General features: G+C 43.4%; 1 protein-coding gene across 5 annotated transcripts in view; it reads left to right on the top strand.

Annotated features, from left to right (window-relative positions):
• The window catches only part of lrch1 (leucine-rich repeats and calponin homology (CH) domain containing 1), a 40,363-nt gene that overhangs the window by 4,361 nt on the left and 12,794 nt on the right, over nt 1–23,208 (top strand). For 4 of the 5 annotated variants that reach the window (XM_035173867.2, XM_035173871.2, XM_035173870.2 and 1 more), the window contains exons 2-14: nt 13,450–13,594; nt 14,940–15,066; nt 15,197–15,302; nt 16,009–16,145; nt 16,427–16,557; nt 17,556–17,643; nt 18,206–18,311; nt 18,805–18,920; nt 20,229–20,299; nt 20,437–20,523; nt 21,138–21,215; nt 21,344–21,380; nt 22,879–22,942. In XM_035173867.2, coding sequence (XP_035029758.1) covers nt 13,450–13,594; nt 14,940–15,066; nt 15,197–15,302; nt 16,009–16,145; nt 16,427–16,557; nt 17,556–17,643; nt 18,206–18,311; nt 18,805–18,920; nt 20,229–20,299; nt 20,437–20,523; nt 21,138–21,215; nt 21,344–21,380; nt 22,879–22,942 — 1,293 coding nt within the window. The remainder of the gene's footprint in view (nt 1–13,449; nt 13,595–14,939; nt 15,067–15,196; nt 15,303–16,008; nt 16,146–16,426; nt 16,558–17,555; nt 17,644–18,205; nt 18,312–18,804; nt 18,921–20,228; nt 20,300–20,436; nt 20,524–21,137; nt 21,216–21,343; nt 21,381–22,878; nt 22,943–23,208) is intronic. The other variant, XM_035173869.2, reaches the window with a different exon arrangement.

Genomic DNA, 23,208 nt, shown 5'->3' on the forward strand with positions numbered 1-23,208 from the left:
AATGAATGAGAGGGGATTTATTAGAGAACGTCTGTGGTTCATAGAGAACACGTGGAGCATTTAGAAAACATGCTGCAACCAATGTTGTGTTGGTGACAATGGAAATGTTTTATTATATATTTTATACATTATTAAAATTACAATTTCTTGTAGAAATCCTCATTGTGCAGCCGTGGTACAGATGTGAACACAGTGTGTTTTTAGTGTGTGTGTGTGTGTGTGTGTGTGTGTGTGCACCTGGATTGATGCGTGTGCATGCCTGAGGCAGATACACCCCCCAGAGTTTACCACCCTGACTTCCTCTACCTCACTGATTTCCTTCCCCTTCATTTACCACACGTGCACACACATACACACATACACACATACACACATACACACATACACACTCGCACAGGAAGCTTTGGATTCTCAGGAATTCAGATCAGCGTTGGGTCAGAGGTGGGTCTATCCGCTCAGTGTTCCCGCCACACCTGTACATAATGACAGCTGGGAGAGCAACACACACACACACACACACACACACACACACACACACACACACACACACACACACACACACACACACACACACACACACACACACACACACACACACACACACACACACAACCTGTGTCCATGGATGGAGCTGGTGTTAGCAGAGGGTTGGAGGCGGAGGCACCAGCCTCATGTATAGTGGATGAAGCAGTTAATGGACTGGTTGATGTTCCTCTCAGAGGAGCGAGCAGCCACAGACGCACCAGAGACCTGCTTCATTAATATTATGTAAAGTGAAGTGTTCAGGTAGTCAGCACTTTGTTTCTCAGGTCCTGAGGCTTCCTCTGGGAAAAACCTCCTAAAACCTCACGTTGTATAAAAAGTTCACTTCCCAGCCGCTGACGCAGAAATAGAAACATGAAGTGTCTGCGAGCCTCTTGAATAATGTCTTGGAAGTTAGTGCTCCGTCATGTAGGGACTTCTCCTGGTGCTGCTGGTGGTCAGTCCGACTGTGACAGACGTTTTTACTTCTTTTGCTTTAATTCGTGGTGAAGAAAATGTTTTACACTAAAAGTTAAGCAAAGAACTAGGTATAACACATAATCCACCTCTTGTTCATGTTGTGGGAACTGTTCATCCTACCAAGGATGGTAAAACTTTGTGGATCTTTTGACAGCTCACCGTAGTGGAAGGATTCCTCTCGATGCTGCTGGTGGCCACTCAGGCAGATCTTAGTTTGGCTTTAACCCCTGATGAAGGAAGTGTTTTCAATCTGTTTGATTCAGGCTACAGTTACCATCACAACAAAATCTAACATATCTCCAGTTTTTTGTTTATGTTATAGGTTTATATAAAACCTATAAAAATGGTTTTGTCTGATATATTGTTTCCAGATGTTTGGTGTCAGGGTCATCCAGGCTTTAGTTTTTTCGACATGACAATGAGGACAGTGAATAGATTTAAAAATCACGAGAACTCAAACCTTTCAAAGATTTAACAGAATGAGGACAAGAGGTTTGTTTTCGTGACCTGAAGTCAAAATGTCTGAGTTAGTGAAGTTCACCTGAAGACAGATGGAGTTTTCTTTCTTTATCATGACACTTGGGTGGAGCAGCGACGGCAGAGCTGTTGGTTCTGTCACCAGCACAGAAACAGGAAGTGACCGCTCCCCACCTCATTGTTTTCAGCTGTGATCTTTTCCTGTCCGGGAAACTAAGGAGAAACCCCCCATCCACCCACCTCACTGTGAAGTCCTGCTGCAGGTCACCAGCGGTTGGCAGCGTTTCTAACATACATTTGATGACAGTGAGCTGGACATTGACCTTGATTAACCTTAGAGGAACGTTTAGACTTTTAAAACTGATGGAGGCTTAACGGTGTCATTGTAATCCATCCCCTCTTCACCTCATGGTGCCGCTAGAGTAAAGGGTTGGATCCATTGTAGCGCCGTCGCCTCTTGTTTGACTTCTCGTTTGGTCGGACGATATTCTCTAGATTTTACATTCATAAGGACAAAAGCACTATGTCAATAGCTTTCTAGGATACGTATTCAGTTTGTAGACTGTAAATAAAGACGGAAGGCGTATTTCCACTTCCTGCCTTTGTACAAAAATGAAGCTGAAATATCTCCACCGCCGCCATCTTGCATTTGTTGATACCATTTGGAGTCTGTGCAGCAGTGATCGTGGAGTGATTAGCTATGTCTTGTAATATGTTAAATGTCTCATCATTAACATGGAGGAGACATGACCGATACTGCATCCAGCCACCGGGGGTGATCACGATTTCTTTACTTCACTTATGATGAGCTGTCATGTCGTCCATCTTTATATATGGATGGTGAAGATGAGGATGGGGATGTCATTGGAAAACATCTGATGGTCATTAACCTGAGCCCCATCTGCTTCGTTTTCTCTGGAGGGTTCGAACACATCTTACGTGGTTGGTTGAGCCGTCATCATGTGATCACTGTCTGTGACCTTGTCTCTGTTTAAAGGTCGTCTGTGGTCTCTAGGTCAAGTTGACTCCCAGAGTCTGTGATTCGCTGTTAAAAGTCTGTCTGCTGTCAATTTTTATTATTATATGAGACTTGTTTTTAGTCCCTCCTTCTGTGATGGGAGTGACACAGCCTCCAGTGTATAGAGAGGATCTTTGTTGAGCGGTCAGCTGATCGCCAAGCGAGGTCACCGAGCCCGGCAGGAAGTGGGCTTTTCTTTTGATACCTGACACCGGTGACTGCTGTGTGACCGCGGGCCATGACGTCACTTCACAATCTGAAACCACGGTGATGATGTCACAGATTACATCATATGTTTTTGAACTTTTTTGTTCCAACATAAAAGCCTTCAGAGGTCAGAGCTGCAGGTCTGTGGGGGGGCAGCGCTGCAGCGTTCAGGTCTCGTGTCTGTTGGCGTCTGAGCTTAAATTAGATCTTTTGAGGATTTTTCTCTGGTTTACCGCTGCACAGATCAGAGCAGCTGAAACACAAACACACATTTCTCTCTGCTGATGTAAGCCCTCGTCTCCATGTACACGGAGCAGTTCATCTGTCAAAGATGATTATTAGACTTACCTTTGTAAACGTTATTTACCAGTAGGGTTAGGTAGTTTGCCTCCAGTTGCAGGAGTGTTACAGACATTAGGAATCACAACCACAGTGTGTGATGTAAAAAAGGTGTTTAATTCATAACGAAGAAGAATGAGAAGCAGTTTAATGTTTTTTATTTCTTGTTTTCGCTGTCCGGAGACAATCTCTCAGGCTCTGCTGTGTTTAAGATCTTTTGATCATCAAATAAATTTCTGTAACTATTTTAATTTCACCATCCAATTATCATTTTAGATCATGTTTTTTAAAGTATAAAAAAGCCACATTTATTGGTTTAGCCTCAAAATGACGGGTGTGTGTGTGTGTGTGTGTGTGTGTGTGTGTGTGTGTGTGTGTGTGTGTGTGTGTGTGTGTGTGTGTGTGTGTGTGTGTGTGTGTGTGTGTGTGTGTGTGTGAGGTCTCTGTGAAACATGTTGGTGGACGAGATGTTTCTAAAACAGAGACGTTACAGTGAGAGTTCGTCCTGACAGGAGACGAAGCCCTGAATAAGTAAACAGGAGCAGTCTCTCATCCTCCAAATGTAGGCCACACACACACACACACACACACACACACACACACACACACACACACACCTCCCACTTAAATCCTCCTGGCATCAACCTGACACACACTCACACTCACACTCACACACATCAATAAACGTACACTATGTGAAGCACACACACTTTTCCATACCTCTCTCCTTCAGGCTTATCCTAATTCACCATGAAGCACATGCCAGCACGCACACACACACACACACACACACACACACACACACACACACACACACAATCGTAAAGTGAAATATGTTCAAATATAAAACTAATCCTACAGCCTGCGGTAGCTTCCCCCGCTCACGTATTTCTAAGTGTGTGTGTGTGTGTGTGTGTGTGTGTGTGTGTGTGTGTGTGTGTGTGTGTGTGTGTGTGTGTGTGTGTGTGTGTGTGTGTGTGTGTGTGTGTGTGTGTGTGTGTGTGTGTGTGTCTGGCTCTGAACAGGTCGGTTAACTTGACATGAAGCAGCATGAAACAAAGTAGAATGTCTTGTCTTTGAATGAATCATGTTTTTATTGAAGCTGAACTTCCTGTTTTATGTGTTACTATCTCTGTGAGGACCAGCCCCTCCCCTCCGTGCAAAAGTCGTGGTTTCAATTTTCAGGACTTCATTACCCACAATTACTATCAGATAGTGTCAACAATCGAGTATCATAATGTGTGGTGTGGCAGTTTGCTGTGAGTGTGTGTGTGTGTGTGTGTGTCTGACAGAGGGTGGGTGGTGGTTTATGATCGTGCCATCCCTTGAAGCGCACACACACACACACACACACACACACACACACACACACACACACACACACACACACACACACACTGTGCTGACAGTAGAGAAGGATGTGGGTCAGTGGTGGGGGTCTTGTTGTTGTATTTGATGTGGGTGTGGGTGTGTGTGTGTGTGTGTGTGTGTGTGTGTTGACAGTCTGCCTGGTGGGTTGCCAGTTTGAGGAATCTCCCCCGTTTTAATCCTGTTAACGTCTCTGCCAGCTTTTCCTCTTTTTCCCTCAAGGTTTCTTCACTTTTTTTAATCTTTCTATTTTCTAACCTCAGGTTGTTTCGTCCTCCATCTGTCGCACTGTTTGTCTGTCTCTTCACCGTCCGTCTCTTATTTCAGTTGCTCAAAATCCTTTGTTTTATCTGCATTTAATTTAATGAAGAATAAGCTCAAATGTAACTTTTATTCCTTTGTCATCTTTACCTTTCCTTTAATTGCAGTTCATGTTTTGCGTTTTCGTGTCTAAATCTAAATGCACAAATGAATCCTCCTCTCCGGTGAACATACTTGGAAACGTGTGGAATAACAATGTCACAGATTAGACTGGTTCAAAGGATTACAACCAGTTCTATCCACTCCAATTTGCCTCAAATTAAGAAATGATGGGGGGGCCTTTACAAAGCAGAAGTTATATTCAGATGATACTGGAGCCACAAGAAATTTAAATGATGCTAATATTTAGTGTAGAAATTCATATTTATCAGTGTGATAAATAACCCCCAGGCCTTTAAATCCACTGTACGACTAATCCATGACTGTCTGCCAGCCCCTGGGACACACACACACACACACACACACACACACACACACACACACACACACACACACACACACACACACACACACACACACACACACACTCACACACACTCGCAGCTTTTGTTTGTGTGTCAGCCTGATGGAAACCAGCTGATACAGCTGATAAACTGTGTGATGTCTCTGTCGTGTACAGACGATGGAGCTGAACCTCACACGACATCATGTATTTACTGAGTCGAGCGGAAACGAGGTCTAAAGTCGAGAAGAACTTAGAAATGTAATCGTTAACTTCTTGCAGCCACGAAGATTGAAGACACAAACTATTGCTTATATCTCATCATGTAATATATTTGATGCTGCTCGCTGCTATCACCTCTCAAAGGTTACGGGTGGTTAGAGAAATGGGAGCAATGGTTTACAAACCACTGTAAATAAAGATGGATGACATGACATAAGTAAAGAGAAACTATGTGGATCGCCCTCTGGTGGCTGGCTGCAGTATAGGTCATGAACCTCCTCCATGTTACCAGATGGGACATTGACCAAACCAAAAATGAAAGTAGACGTTAAATTAATGTTTCTCAAAGATGTTGTTCCTTTAAAAATGCTTGGTATGATATTCACGCTGCCTTTAACCTCTGTACTGTCTCACTGAGATCACCCAGCTGTGTGGGTGTGTGTGTGTGTGTGTGTGTGTGTGTGTGTGTGTGTGGGTGTGGGTGGGTGTGTGTGTGTGTCTTCAGGCTTCTGGTTTCTGTAACCAAATTTTACTCCACCAGATATTAAAACAACAACAGTATCATATGACGGAGCCGTATCCACTTAATTAGCCAACATGGAGGAGCCAAGTGCTGTCATTGTGTGTGTGTGTGTGTGTGTGTGTGTGTGTGTGTGTGTGTGTGTGTGCGTGTGCGTAGATGATAAAGGACCAGACGGATCTTTCTGGGTGTTCGTCTCTCGTCCTACTTTTCCTTCCAGGGAGGATGGAAAGTGGGACGATTGACAAAGCAGCATGAGGACGAAACTTTGTGTCATGAGTAAATGATGAGACAACAGAATAAACACACACAGATTGTTTCCTCTACGTTTGTTTTGTCCAAAGAGGGATTTAAACCGCCAGCAGTGTCTGGTGTCAGCATGTTGTTCTACACGCGAGGCCTCGCTGTTCTCCGAGTGAGGCCGAGCGAGTCGGTGGGCGGATGTTCTTTTGAACCACTCGCTCTCTGTTATGTAACAGTCGGAGAACAAAACACTCAGAGACAAATGGAGCGAGGGAAATGTCTGAGGGAGGAGAAGAGTGAAACCAAGTTCTGCTTTGAAAGGATTTAAAGAGTCTGTTATTCTCTAGTTTTCTCATCAGATCCCATGAAAAACCACAAACCAGCAAAGTGTGTCTGTCAGTACTTATGTTTTACCACTGAAAACACACATGTGTTTACTTTGTACATATGTTTCTACTTTGACATGAAATGTGTTTTTGTGTCAGTTAAAAGAATAATTGAATGTTCTTTTGTCCCTCCTGTAATTATCACTTCTGTTTGAGAGATAATCTTGTTTTCACGTTTGGAAATACTAGAGAATATAAGTCTGGATTCCGTGAGTTACAACTTTAGCCTTGTTTTTTTAAAGGAGACATTCTGCTCAGATTTTGGTTGATAATTGTTAATTAGTGTTATGACTGTAAAATGTTTTCATGCTCTAATGTTCCTCAGAGTCCATCGCTGCTGCTCCTCTTTTCAGCCTCTGTCTCAAACACTTGGTTTTAGCTCCTGTCTCTTTAAGACCCTCCTCCTGATAAAGTCTGCTCTGATTGGCTAACTGGTCCACTTTGTTGTGATTGGTCGACGGTTTCCAGTGCGTGAGATGTCTGCTCTCGCTCCACCTGGATTTGTCAGGGGGCGTGTCAGAGTAGCCGCTAGGTGTGGTCATGCACGTTAGTCTGGAAGCTGCAGAGAATAATCTATAGTATAGAAACGTCCCGTTAACACATGTACAAAAGAACAGAGAACTATTGTCAGTCACTATAACAAAATTTAAACCCGTCACTGGTTCAAATTCCTCTAGAGCAGCAGGAAACGTCTGAATGACGACGAATACACTGGAGGTCTTTGCTCTGATTGGTTTAGAGAGCATCTTCTGCTGTTGACTTCTGGATAAATCACACACACATATGAACACAGAGTCTTTTTAAAATGTCAGAGAGGAATCACTTGGAGCTGAGATCGTTTTCTGAGGTCAAATAAATCTCCTAATGGTGCATAAGGAATGTTCCAGTAGCTCAGGAAAACAATGTGGGGTGAAAACTGTGTGTGTCTGTGTGTGTCTGTGTGTTTTACTCCCATAAAAAGACCTTATAAAGCAAATCTGCTGTTTGAGTGAGGTTGTGGCAGATGGACGTGGGTCGAGAAATAGGTCATGTAGAATTCTTGTGGGAGGACCAGCCATTCCTACACACACACACACACACACACACACACACACACACACACACACACACACACACACACACTCTGCATCTATGTTTAGAACTGGAGACGCTTGGACGAACTGCAAATATGCATTTTTTGCCCCAAGATAAAAAAGAAACACACACATCGTTGTGCAGCAGCTGATGCATCACACACGTGCATGTTTGCACAGACATGTGACTCTGCATCCATGCATGAAGTCTCACGTGGTTGTCATGGTGACATCATCCTCCATTAGCTTGTTGTGAGAACATCTGTCCATCCAGCTGCTGAAAATAATGGATTAATAAACTTATTGCATCTGGTTCAACTGGTCACTGTGACCTCACAAAATATTTGTGTTAATTCAAGAATTCTTAGACTAATTATGAAACTGTTCTGTTGATTAAATTCCTTCAAAGTGCCGTCACGTTGTTGCTCAGCGTATCAGAGCTGGACGACAGCGTCGAGCCACGTTAACCTGTTTCCCTCCAGTTAGCTCCTGCAGCTCGTAGACTCTGGTCTGTCCACTCATCCACAGACACCACAGACACAACAGACAGAGAAATGGTGTTCCATTGGTGTGTGCGTGCGTGCGTGCGCGCGCGGGTGCGTGTGTGTGTGAGAGCTTTGAGCTTTGAGCTTTGAGAGGTTAAGACTTGGTCAGGGGTCAGGTATTCAGTTGTGATGGTTAATGTTAGGGTTAGAGAATGTGTGTGTGTGTGTGTGTCTCTATACCAAATATATATATATTCTCTCTGTGTGTGTGTGTGTGTGTGTGTGTGTGTGTGTGTGTGTGTGTGTGTGTGTGTGTGTGTGTGTGTGTGTGTGTGTGTGTGTGTGTGTGTGTGTGTGTGTACTAGTTCTTCTTTTCTTCTTTATGACCTTTTCCAGTCTAAACACTGACCAGTAGACCTCAATGGGACCGAAGCTTGGTCTCATAAAGCTAAAGGTCCTGACGTACAGGTTCACTCTCTTAGGTCAGATGTAGATTGTGGTTTATTAAGGTTCAGGTATGAACTGGACCTGGTTTAGGTTAACTATGAGGTTTTAGTTTAGTCGTCCACAATGACTGGAAGTCAATGCAAAGTCCTAGCTACACAAACTTGTGTGTGTCTGTGTTGTGTGTAAGGCCTGTCATTATTGTGCTGCAGGGAGGAGTCCTGCCTTTTCCTGCACAACCCCAGGATGCAGCTGTTACACACACACACACACACACACACACACACACACACACACACACAGAATATATAGTTACTGTCGAGATCCTCAGACACATCCAGACGACCTGACGCTGCAGAATTTCAATTTAAACCAGAAAGAAACGCAGTCTTCATCTTCAGCCGACAGCTGAACCACAGCTCTGACATGAAGTCAGCAGCTGCCGATCAGTGACTTACAAACCGTTTACATGTAGTTTGTTTTCCTCATCTTCAGCTCAAGAAAAACGGAAACAGGAAAAGTATAATATCTTCCATATAAAGTCACAAGAAGAGAATCAGAAATGAAAGTAGTTGGTGGAATGAAGAGTTCATGTAATATCTGGGTTTTACCACAGGAACCAGTCGTGTGCAGCAGTGAACCACATCTTGATCGGGTGGTGAACAGTGACCACACACTGAGTGTTGGGACGAGACCTTTCATTGTCTCACTAACTCCTGCAGCCAATAAGACCACAGCACCAGCACCTCAGTTAGGTGCACACAATGTTTCAATGTGCGTTTTGGCACCACAATAACAAACCTATTTTCCCTGTACCTGACAGATATGCATCTGTAATTTCTATTAGATAGATTAGATTCTCAGTCATTGGGGACAAGGCTGTTTGTCTTCAGGCTGTTGAACACGTCTTCTTGTACATCCTGCAGCGGTGGTTGATATCTGTCCTACAATATAATGTAGATAATTTGAACCTTTTTATTTCACCATATCGAACTGACGCAGACGTGTGTCATGGGTGCAGATCTGTCATTGCAAAAACATTCATACAATCACTTCCTGTTCAGCAATTTGTCTACAAAGTTAAAACAGTAAGTTTGTTTTATTGCTACGATGCTTTATACTTTATTACAGACCTTTTATTTTGAAAAGTTGTGAAGGTCGGTCTGAATATTGTGTAGTTTAACAGACTCTGAAACAGAAGATTAGAACAGACGCTGGTGATAATATTAATGATATCATTACTGATCTGGATGTGGGTCACCATGGTGACAGTCAAAGCCTGAACAGAACTCTGTGTTGATCAGTGGGCAGGAGACATTCTTGTGTCTCAGCTGCTCGGCCTCCACATTCCTGTGTTTGTACAGTACAACAATCACACAATCACACAATCACACATCACTGCTCACACGGTGTCTACACTCTGATTAGTCATTTGTAACCATGGGTAACTTCCATTATTCTGCTGCTGTGGAAACAGTTTGATGCAGAATGTCAGAGGTCACGAGGTCATGAGCCTTTGTGAGAATAAAACAATATCAATAATTACCGCAATACAATTTACATCAATACAATGTAAAGTCCAACGTATAAATCAATATGATTCTTATGCATTGTAGAAGATTGGTACAATAATTGACCTGCTAAATGTTTTTTGAGTCACCTATAATATAATACAAATATATAATAATATAATAACGTGACAATTATGGTGATAATTACTGTTAATTATCGATATCGACTGAACATATCCAAGGGGATGAAGTGGTTTAGTCCAGCTCACGGAACTGAAACACAGCTGAGACGACTGAGTTCACCCTGACTCCAGAAGGCATCGTCTCCACGTGGAGCTCGACTGTCTCATGACACCGGAGCTGAATCACGTGTTCAGACGTGTTGTTTCACGCTGGAGGGTCATCATCCTCTCCATGGTCCTGGTGACCTCTGGGCCATTGGTCCTGTAGTGTGAGTGGAGAGATTCAGGTCACCAATTAAATCATAAATAACAGTGAAGTTACACCAACACCTTCTGACCAGCTGGTTGTTGGTCACTCACTCAACTCACAAGTTACTAGTAATAGTAGTAAGAGTGTGTGTCTGTGGGTGTGTGTGTGTCTCATTGTGTAAATGATCTCACTCACATGACCTCATGTGTAGACACATTCTAATAGAACCTGACACATCTGTGAGACTGATGTGTCCTTAGTGTGTGTGTGTGTGTGTGTGTGTGTGTGTGTGTGTGTGTGTGTGTGTGTGTGTGTGTGTGTGTGTGTGTGTGTGTGTGTGTGTGTGTGTGTGTGTGTGTGTGTGTGTGTGTGTGTTATTCATTAAGGTCACTGCAGTTTCCACCACATTATGATTTTCAGTGAATTATTAAAGAGGTTAAAGAGATGTGATGGTGTTGGCACACACACACACACACACACACACACACACACACACACACACACTCTCTCAGTGAGTCAGACTGCTGCTGTTTGCTCGGAGGATGAAAGCTCGACTGACTCGCTCTTTGTTTCTCAGCTGCACAGTTTAAAATAGCACTTCCTGTGACTGACCCACGATGCAACGCTGCGTCTGAGCTGCTGATGCTCAGACGCAGCGGGACAGAGCGAGTTGTTCAGGTCTGTGTCTGTCTCACAGTTCAGTCTTTGTTAATAATTTAATGTTTGTCATGATCGTGGTAATTTCTAGTTCTGAATCAGATAATCATATTTTATGAGAACACGTCTTTGTGGTGCCAGCGACACCCGGTGGCCGGAGGCTTTACGTCTTCAGGTTGTCTGTCCCTCTCATTGTTGAGACAACATCTTAAGAACTGAGGGGATTTCTTCAAACATTCATTGGGACTCAAAGATGAACTGATTAGATTTTGGTGGTCAAAGGTGAAAGGTCACTGTGAACTCACAAGATCACAGGATCATGTTGTGCCTCATGAACTCCAGAGAATCACAGAATCCTGTGTCTCAATTCAGAGCCGCCTCCCTCTGAGGTCACAGCCCACGTGGCCTAGAAAGGAGGCGATCTTCATAGGCTTCATTGGACCAAGCAACAGAGCTCCAGCTGATCATGATAGTTTGATGTGTACTGTTAGGTTGAGTTGATGCGTGATAGGATGATGACATGAAGCTTCTGATATCTCGTCACAAGACGTCACCATTAGCCTTCGTCTCTCGGGGATGTGAGGACACATTTATTGTCTCATTTGAAAACAGCCCCTGAAATGGGACAGTGTCTCCGCTGTGATCCAATCGATCTTCAGACGCAGCCTCTGAAGGATGAACAGTTAGTGACTCACAGATGAACTGGTTAGTTTTCAGTGGTCAAAGGTCACGGTGATGTCACGTGTGTCTGGTGATAACATCTATGTAGACTGGAACGGCACCTTTTGGCAAAGAGAGCCGACCGGGAGGGGACGTTTCATTCGTTTAGAGAGTGTCTGTGTTGTCAGGAGAAAATCAGACCACAGATAATCAACTTGAAGACCTTGTTGTATTTTAATTGTACAGAGTAAAATCTGACAACACAAAAACACAACACCCATAACTTTTCCATGAAGTTTTCCAGCAGAGGAAATGAGCTCTTGTTCTCCTTTCGCTCTGTTGGCGAAACAAAATGTGTTTTCACGAGTGTTGAGCTCAGCCTCTGCAGAACAATGTGGAATAATTGGCCCTGACATTTCTTGGCCTTATTTTGCGGCTGCTGATAACGTCACTTGATGTTGTTCCTGCGGAGCTGCAGCAGGATGTGATGTCATCAGTCCTGGCCCTGAGTGTCTGACCCCAGCCCCCCCCAGCCCCTCGACCAAACACCGACCTCCCTGAGTCCGACGACACTTGTTCCTCTGGAGCAGAATGTAAAGGGTGGAGTTTAATATTCATCGAGTTACACTGAGTTGTCAGTTTATTAGGAACAACAAGCTGAAACTAACACCGGCCTGAAATCAAACCTCCGTCATGAAGGTTAAAAAGTTCAGTTTGTGTTGAAACGTTTTTTTCAAAGTGTTGAGTCCACTTTGTGGTGGTTTTGAGGACAGAGCTTTTGTTGCTGTTGAACTGTTTGTGTTGAACCTGCAGATTTTTATCAGTGAGGTCGAGCTGACTCAGACTTTCTCAGTCCAGCTTCATGAAGGATCAGGATCAGGCTGTCGTCCGAATACACTGACAGTGCTTTTATTTTATTATTTATCATAATATGATGTAATAGTCTAAACTGTCTTCAACTGTTATGAAGTCAAAAGTTAAAAACACAAACTCTATTTAATTGGTTTTATTTTCAACCATGAATTAAACACACAACCAAATATACTTGGTTGAGGAAATAAACATAATTTCTATGTAAAATGTAAACATACATTTTTTACATAATTTACTCAGTAAACAGAAACCCAGTCTGTGAAAGATTCTTATTGGTCAGCAGATGAATCTCTGATTTATTTAAGTTTTCCTTATAAAATACATTTGTATCTGAGTTATTCATATCATCCTGGAGACGAGGAGCAGTGACAGAATTCACTGATTTGACTTTAATGTGATCACTAACTCAGGACTACAAACACTTCCTCTTGGTGTCGTCACTGACTTCGAAGTCGCACGACACCAGAGTCAAGTTACAGCAGATGGTAAAAACCAGATGAGGCAGCTTCACTGCACAACCACAACAAGTCTGAGAACTCACGTCACATCGGGCTGGATTTGTTTTGTCATTTGTTCAAATTCACAGGAAGTGACCGAAACAACTTGATGGTTGAAATAAGGAAATGTTTAAAATGTTTGAACCAATAGAATTCTGCTCTTTTCCACATTCATTAATAAAACCCTGTCTCCGCTCTATTTCTGATGTTCATGTTTATGTGTATATATATATATATTTATATCATGTTTTCTCTCTGTTCTCTGTTTGCAGACTTGTCGAAGAACCGACTGGCAGACGTCCCCTCAGAGGTCTGTCACCTGGTTGCCTTGGAAACACTAAACCTGTATCACAACTGCATCAGGACCATCCCAGACAGCATCATCACCCTGCAGTCACTCACCTCCTTAAACCTCAGGTACACACACACACACACACACACACACACACACACACACACACACACACACACACACACACACACACACACACACACACACACACACACACACACACACACACACACACACACACAGCCTTAGACTGAATCATTGTGACAAAGCAAAAATAAAGGTGTTATTATTCGTTGGCTTACTACAGTTGTAGCTTGTCCACTGCTTGACTGAGCTGTTGTGCTACTGTGACTCTCTGAGAGGTGTGTGTGTGTGTGTGTGTGTGTGTGTGTGTGTGTGTGTGTGTGTGTGTGTGTGTGTGTGTGTGTGTGTGTGTGTGTGTGTGTGTGTGTGTGTGTGTGTGTGTGTGTGTATAATCTGAGATGTGTGATATTCATAACACTGTAGACAGCAAGTCTTTAAATATTGTCACAGAAACGCAGGCTAATCCCATTTGAATTTTAAGCTTTAATACACCAACCCACGCACACACACACACACACTGTCCTGTCAGAACAGGAAGGACACTCTGCTTTCCTCTCCAGTCTTATTTTTAGTCTCTTTAAAGGGAACCAGAGACGTTTATCTTCAAGTTTTCACATGTAAAAATACCAGAACATTTAAGACCTCGAGCAGGAAGCTGTTATTAATCTGTGTTACAGTCGGATTCATCCTCTGGGAACCAGGAATAACTTCACTAATTGTCACAAACATCCAGAATCTGAAAACGTCTCAAGAGCTCTGAGGTCGTGAAGTGACCACGTGAGCATGACCCCATGTGACGGAAGGAAAACTCACAGTTGTGTTTTTCAGTTCAGAATAATGTGGACACACACACACACACACACACACACACACACAGACAAGAATCACAATCACTAAAACGTCTCCAACATAAAAGTGTAATATAACTCTTCCATTCTGTCTGTCTGTCTGCTCTCTCTCTCTGTGTGTGTGTGTGTGTGTGTGTGTGTGTGTGTGTGTGTGTGTGTGTGTGTGTGTGTGTGTGTGTGTGTGTGTGTGTGTGTGTGTGTGTGTGTGTGTGTGTGTGTGTGTGTGTGTGTGTGTGTGTCTGCAGCTGTATAAACTCCCTCATGTTTCCTGAATGTTATTTTCAGAGCTGAGTCAGAGGGAGTTTCACAGTCTTGTGGTATGTGTGTGTGTTTTGTGTATAGTGTGTGTTGCTTGTGCGTCTGCTGCTCTGAGATTAGAGACACTGTTAACTTTGCTTTTCTCAGTCAGATTTATTTCTCTACTTTTTGTGGCCTGAAGACGACACAGAGCGTGTTCTGATCATCTTCTTCGTTTCCTGTACAATTCGTTCCACATCAATAAAGTCAGAAGATGTAAATGCTGATGTTTGTGTTTCAGTCGTAATCAGCTGGGCTCCCTGCCGGCCTGTCTCTGTGGTTTACCTCTGAGAGTCCTCAACGCCAGCAACAACAAGCTGGTCTGTCTGCCAGAGACCATCAGACACCTGCACAACCTCATGGAGCTGGTGAGACACACACACACACACACACACACACACACACACACACACCTTTTCTTTCCACATTTAATGAAGATGAACACAACTTGATTAACGTTTGAATCACGTGTTGTTGTGTTGTGTTCGCCCCCTGCAGGACATCAGCTGCAATGAGATCACGGCTCTTCCTCGTCACATCGGCAGACTCAAAGCTTTACGAGAACTAAACGTTCGTCGGAACCTCCTCTGCGTCCTGCCAGAAGGTGAGTGTGTGAACAAGATGATTCTTTATGTGGTGTCACGTCCGCTCAGGTGATTTCAGACACTTCATCCTTAACAATAGTTAAATTCGGTTTGAAACGATTTAACGAAGTTTTCATTTATTTTCTCTTTGGGTGAATTTAGGTCAATCCGTTATGATTTGTGTTTTCTGATGAGCTCAGCAAACTTTTCTTGTATCAAATGTTCTTCAAAAAGAGTGTTTTCAACACCGCTCACACTTTTATTGCGTGTTGTTGAAAAGTGTGTGAGTGTGGTAAGTGTCTGATTCCTCAGTAAGCTGCCACACCCATCACAGAAATATCCTGAAGCCTCAGTGTGACCGAAGATCGGCCTCAGAGACAAACAGTCGTGTCTCCACCTCCTCCTACTATCATGAAGTCAACATATCTCAGATAGAAACGCTGCCATCTTGTGGTGATGACGTCATTTGGTATCGACCAATCGGGAGTCAGTCTCAGCTGTCAATCACGACGTCTCAGCCCATTTTATATCATCAAATAACTAATTAAACCAAAACTTTTTTAACATGTACTTTCATTTTTTTGTTTGGTCCATTTCCCGTCCGCTAACATGGAGGAGGAGGAGTTTAGGACCTATACTGACGACGATGATGGTGTGTGTGTGTGTGTGTGTGTGTGTGTGTGTGTGTGTGTGTGTGTGCGTGTGTGTGTGTGTTCTTTCTTACAGACCTGGCTGATCTTCCTCTGGTGAAGTTTGACTTCTCCTGTAACAAGGTCTCCACCATCCCAGTGTGTTTCAGGAAGATGAAGCAGCTTCAGTCGCTCCAGTTAGAAAACAACCCACTGCAGAGTCCACCCGCACAGGTACACACACACACACACACACACACACACACACACACACACACACACACACACACTCACACACACACAGCTTGTCGCCCTCATCATGCTGTTTTCTTCTTTTTTTATTTTCAGTTATGTCTCTTAACTTCCTTCCTCTGTTGTTTCATGTCTTGGTCCTGATTGGTTCACACAGCTCGTCACACAGTTCTCAAACACGACATCTTCTGTGATTGGTCAAAAATAAACGAGCTGGGACGACAGAAGATGAAAACTAATGAAATCTTTCTCTTCCTCCTCAGATCTGTTTAAAGGGAAAAGTTCACATATTCAAGTATCTGAGCATCGAGGCGTGTCGCAGTGAGAAGATGCCCGACTCGCTCTACCTGCCCGTCATAGAGCGACTCAGCCTATCACGGCCCAGCACCGGCAGGTCAGTCTACGCGGTAACTTAAATATCACTCAGAGGGAATAGAAACTTAGTGTTGTCGTGGTAACCGTGATGGAAAACATGTCCTTCATCTGTTTCTATGCATCAGTCACAGAAACAGTTTGATCAGTGAAACCTAATGTGAACAGTGTTGAGGCAGAACTGTCCATCATCACCACAAGATGTCAGCATTAGTATCAAGATATTATAGTCCCAGTTTTGTACAACGGGAGGAAGTGGAGACATGTCATCCATCTTTACTTTACTGAGGCCAGAAAGAAGGAGGGAAATAATGAAGAGAATAAAATGCTGCTGCGTTAGTTTCTCAGACTCTGAGCTCTCGCAGGATGTTGAACTCTCTAATGTCCGCCCACATAAAATGTTCCCGGCACGTGGGCACAAAATGGTTCCTACTCTCCTGAAGAGCTCAGACTCTGATCATTATTTATCCTACAGTCTGTCCTCATGTCTTCAGATTCTTTTCTCTTTCTCTATCTGTTCTGTTTCTCCTCTTCAGTTTACTCAGTTAACTTCGGTACGATTGGTTTTTCTCTAAATGTTGAACGATTAATAATGCAGAAAGTATTTCCTCGTTCCTCCAGAGGAAGCAGTGAAGCTAGTTTTAAAACTCCATTAAATCAAAGACCTTGAGAGACGCAGGTGAGAGAGAATCACAGTGAAGCTCGTTTTACCATCATCATCCAAGTTCAAATTTAAAGAGGAGGAAACGAGAATTTACACATTTGTGTGAACGCAGTCTGAACAGGAGGAGGACTGTGCTCGCTCGCTCTCTCTCTCTCTCTCTCTCTCTCCCTCTCTCTCTCTCTCTCTCTCTCTCTCTCTCTCTCTCTCTCTCTCTCTCTCTCTCTCTCTCTCTCTCTCTCTCTCTCTCTCTCTCTCTCTGTGGCTCACACGCTCTGTTACTCGCCCACCCACACACACACACACACACACACCCCTCCCTGTGTGTCAGGTGTGTAACCTGCGTTGTGTGTCTGCAGTGTGGAGGACATGGAGCAGCAGAAGAAGCAGGACAGCGACTCAGGAGTCGGCAGCGACAACGGAGACAAGAGACTGTCTGCTACCGAGGTACTGACACCGTGTGTGTGTGTGTGTGTGTGTGTGTCGGTCGCTTGTTGTTTGGTTGTCTCGACAGCTTGTCTTCCTGTCGTGTTCAATTTTTAGTTGTTTGATCCATAGATTTCTGTACTGAGAGAACGTTTCACTTATTTATTTTAATTTGATTATTTTAACCATCTCTGTCATTGATATTTGCTAAATTTATTATTGACGAGTTTGAACCGAACAAACTGCAGATCAATAAGTAAATCTTATTTTAAATTCTCTGTTATTTTATTTGTTTAAAAACGAGACCGATGCTGGAGTTTGAGTCTGATACTGATGTGAGTTCATCAAGTGAATGTTTTCATTCTAATCTAATCATCACTTCAGACATTTTTCAAGAAAAGAAGCGCAAATAATAAATCATTTGCTCAAATGTGATGATGTAATTACTTTAAATATTGGATGATTTCATATGGTTTTTAAACCTGATAGGTAACTTCAGATGTTTAAATAATATTTATGTTTGAATGATGTTTCCACTGTGCTGTTCTGTGTGTGTGTTGTTCATCGTTGTTGTTTGTTGCAGCCGTCAGACGAGGACAGTCTGAGTCTCAATGTGCCGATGAGCCACATCACAGAGGAGGAGGGAATCAGTAGAGACGACTCCAGTGAACACATCAGCTCCTTGACAGGTAACACACACACACACACACACACACACACACACACACACACACACACACACACACACAGCTTGCCAGTTGAGTGTCAGTTGTGTGTCTGTAGTGTTGAACTCTATTAACAGCAGGTCTCCACAGACTCAGTTTAAATATAAACTTCAATCAGTCTGAATCAGGTCAGAGCTGATTTCTCGTGTTTGAAGTTTGTCCTAAAAATGGCACAAGTGGCTTCATGCTCATGTCAACAGGAATATTATTTCAATGCTAATATTCATCATCCACGTCGACTGTTCAGTAGAAATACACGTTGACGTAGTGAATGTAAAGACGGCGATTCCTGTTCAACAAGAACCTGAAGCAGCAGAGAACACATTGAATTCGTCCGTTAAGTTACCGTCGCTCCCCTGGATGTTCAGGACGATACACGAGGTGAACGTTGGCTTCACTGTTAAACTCCCTGCACGTGTGCTGGAGACGTTAACTCCTCGTGTTTTCCTCTTTTCAGCAGATCCAAACTCCGACTCGGTGCGTCTGATCGAGGAGAGTCCTACGGAGGCCCTGAAGGACCAGTTTGGCTACAGAGACTCGGCTCTCAGCACTCGCTTCGTCAACTACATCAAGGCAAGTGGTCACGTTGTTTGTGTCGGTGCGAGATTAAAGATTGATGCAGTAAATGGTTCGCTTCATGAATAATGGGTTACGTAAACCTGTTCCCTGCTGCAGCTCCGCTCACACTCACAGTCTCTGGTTTGTTTTAATGGAGCCTAAACTGTCACTTTGTGTTGATGTGAGTTTAGTTTAGTTTAGGAGTAAAACAGTTTGGGTGGGTTGTTTGTGGAGCAGTTGGAGAGACTGTGCTGTTCCAGACGTTACGTCACTCTGAGCCTGTGTGTCCCTGCGGAGGCTCGGCTGTGACCAAATAAGGACGGAACACAAAACAAAGAGCAGAGGAGCTTTAAGATCCTGCTTCTGTGAAGCTGTAACTTCATCACGAGAAAACGTCTGTCACAGACGACGTGATTTTAGAGCCACACGTCCGACTCCACCACAGGAGGTCGCTGTTCCTACCCTACAGAAAAACGTTGTTTTTTTACTTTAACAAAGGGGTTGTTATGGTAACCATGACGACGAAGGTCACCTCACCTCAACAACGCAGTCGTTTTGACACAATCTGAGATCTAACTATTTATTTACTCTGGTGGTGTAAGATCAAAATGTTGTTTAATAATCCTTTAATTGTCCAGAAGAGACTAGAAGACGTTTCACATGTGTCGATGTCGAGGCCACGGACACACCGAGCTGCTTTTAGAGGAGTTCGTGTTAATCATCGTTAAGTTACAGCTTCAGTGTGAAGGATTTTGTCCACTTGTCCACATGTACAACACCGGAGGACAAGAGGACTCTCCAGCTGTTTTCACACAGGAACTCTGTAAGATAGTGTCCTGACATGTTGTGTAGTTAGTGTTTGTGAAGCAGCAGCAGATTGTCCAGGTCCGACTCGTTCACAACAACAGGAACATGTGGGAACATTCAACATGGCTCCTCTTTTCCATCCTGAGATATTTGAGTTCTTCCAGTTTCACGTCCGTCGAGCGGCTCCATGAATCAATTCATTGTTTGATCTGAACACAAAATCTTAAAAGTGGAAGACGCTCGTCACGATGTCAGAGAGCAGATATCAAAAGTGTTTTATTTGATCTAAAAACATTCAGTTTGATCAAATGTCAGGTTAGAGAATCTGAACTTATGTCTGATATTCGTGCTTCAGAGAAAAGACTTTTATCACAGTGTCCTTATTGTTGTGTTTGTATTTGGGCCGAGTGGTAACGTCTCTGTTGGTCATGTGACAGCTGCAGCTGGTGCTGATGTGTGTGTGTGTGTGTGTGTGTGTGTGTGTGTGTGTGTGTGTGTGTGTGCGTGTGCGTGCAGGGTCGGTCGGCAGCAGACTTCGACGAGCCCCTCAGGATAGAAGAAGACTCACCGTGGCAAACAAAACAAACGTGAGTTCATTTCCAGATTCAAAAGTATTCTATATGTATTATTACTAAATATTATGATTTATTACAATTTTCATTAATATTAAAAAATCGAATTAAGTGAATATTTGGTATTTACATGTTTACTCTTGTGGTCCCAGGTCGAAGGTCCCCGTGGGCACGGAGCTCCACATTGACATGATCAACCAGCTGAAGGAGGCTGTGGAGCTGCTGCAGGATCCCAGCAGGTGACAGATCTCCTCCTTCTCTCCTCATGCTCGGGGCTCAGCTGGAGCTTCGGACCTCGTACAGACGAGTGCGGTTGTTTCGACCTGAGTGAAGGTTTTTCCTTTCGGATATTAAAGTTAGGTGGTTGAATAGATTTGTCATCTCGCCTTTAGAAGTGTCGACACGACAAAGTTTACAGATCACTGACACTACTGATGTCGAGTCAGTTTTATTTGGCTGGTAACTCAAAACGTCCTGCGTGAACGAGACTGTACGACAGAGACGTGTGAGTCACTCCCAGCACAGACAGTCTAGTAGGTGATTGTTTGCTTGTGAATGGATCCACGTCACTAGAGTGAGTAGAGGGTGGGGTAGTAGGGTGTAACTGTCACGTTTAAACATAAATCCTCGATGTTCTATATAAAATGGTCAGATCGCTCACCTCTACCACTGAGACCCTAGTTTCTTATGATTATCATAATCAGCTCTTTTTATTCATTGGAAAACTCGTCTCCCGGTTCTCAGCTCAAATACAAACTTAATAAGAAAGTGAATAAACACCTGTGAACTAGTGTTAATGGATCTCACAGCGGAACAGACAGATGATGAGTAAATGACGTGTGTTGTGTGTCAGAGTGACCACGGAGCAGGACGATCTGTCTGGAGTCCGGCTCTACCCGGTGGAGATGGTCACAGTGGAGGAGTCCCTCAAGTAAGACTTCACATCAGTCTCAGTTGTCTGTCTTGTGTTACTGTTGTGTGTCTTGTGTGTGTGTGTGTTGTGTGGATCAGCCAGTTGTTTTTCACCTGTTTCACCAGAAGGTCTCTCTCTCTCCTCAGTGGTCAGGACAGCGATGACGGCACCACCACACCAAAGGTAAAGTCCACACGTCTTTCAATTTTCAATTCACTTTGAATTAAGACACAGAACAGCAGGTGGTCATCAGCATATATGAAGAAAAACAAACTACATTTCCCATAATGCTCTTCGCCCTTCCTGCGTATTTCAGTGAATCACGATGATTTAATCAGTCACATGTCTTGAAAACGATGACATCATCCAGCTCTTAAGGGAGAAGCACACAAAAAACAGTTCTTAAAGGTTTAAACACGTATGAAACGTTCGACTCGTGTGATAAAAGAAACTCGTTGTTCTGTGAATTGAAGATTCACCAGAAGCCTGACACATTGGCCGCTGCCTCCAGAGGTTAATTCAGCGTCAGACGAAAGCTGATCTGAGGTCGATTGAGATGAAGTGAAACAGAACAAAGCGTAATGATGTCACTTGAGAAGGAGATCATTTACAACCCTTGTTTGTATCCTCACATTTTCCCCCCCGATGAGTTTGCACTTCTGCTTAAATACATTTTCCTTGATGAGTTTAATTGTGTGATAAAGAACAAATTGTCTTTTTGTGTCTTTGTCCCTTGACATATTGTTTAAAGTCTTGTTAAGGAGGCAATAGAGGATCTTTAAGTCTTTTTGAGGCCTAAACGTTTGCTGCGTTTTGTAGCAGCTCTCGGAGGAGGGTGGATATGAGTTCCAGAAGAAAAGACAGATGATTCTAGAGAAGGCCCGGTTTGAGGCCCAGCTTGCATGTCGGGAGTATGAGTGGCATATGTCAATCAAGGTAAACCTACTGTAGAACCAGTGGCTGTGGTCCCGCCCACTCATCTGTCTGCAGTCGTGTCAGATCTGAACAGTCGTGTGTCTGTGAGTTTGTTTCTTATTGGATGAGTAAACCACACGGAGCCTTCACATGTGTCACATGTCGTCCAGCAGTGACACGTGTGTCAAACGGTTTGGGTTCGAGTGTCTTGTTTGTTTCTGACAAACAAACAACGTCTGACAATAAGATTTCAGTTTGTAAACACTTTCTATTTTGTCCTTTGTCCAGTGAGTTTTCATGTTTCAGGTTGTCCGTCTCATTCTTGTCCTTCACAATATGTTGAGAGAGTTTCTTCAGATTTGGAACAAACTTGACTCAAAGATGAACTGATTAGAATTTGAGTGGTCAAAGGTCAAGGTCATTGTGACCTTGTGAATGTCTTAATAACGCCCACAGAGAATCCTTTCAAATTTGGCACTAAGATATATTTCTTCACATTTGAACCAGTTGTCACTTTGACTCAAAGATGAAGTGATTAGATTTCAGAGGTCAAAGGTCACAGTGACTTCATATAAGTCAGGATAAGAGGAATGATGGTTAATACGGGACTGAGATAGTTCAACCAGTTTGAACCAGTGTGTGTTTCTCTGTGATTTTTCTCTGTGCAGTCGTTTGTCCCACATCGAGCACAAGACAACAAATCTAGCGTCTTTTAGTTTTCATTCATGAAACTGTTTCACTCACCGCGTTGTTTCTGTCGCCACAGCGACCTCCAGCCGCCGGACACCCATCCTTCTCCAGTCCGCCGTTTGGACTGAAGCCCCGATCAGGTGAGTTGGATGTGGGGTAGGGGGTCAGGTGACTGGTTAAGACTCTGGTGTATCCGGACGTTGATAAATTATTCAACGTAACGATTCAACTTTTTACGTTTTCTGTCGGATGCAGGTTGATCGTCATGAATGTATAAAATGATGCAAGTAGCATGAGTGGGATTAGATCCACATGTGGTGCTGCCGCCTATTTTAAAATCTTTATCTTTACAAAGCATCAGATATTTTTAAAATCTGAAGGTGGAATCAATAAGTCCTGCTTTCAA

This window comes from Hippoglossus stenolepis, chromosome 13, assembly GCF_022539355.2.
Source record: "Hippoglossus stenolepis isolate QCI-W04-F060 chromosome 13, HSTE1.2, whole genome shotgun sequence".
In the NCBI taxonomy this organism is placed as follows: Eukaryota; Metazoa; Chordata; class Actinopteri; order Pleuronectiformes; family Pleuronectidae; genus Hippoglossus; species Hippoglossus stenolepis.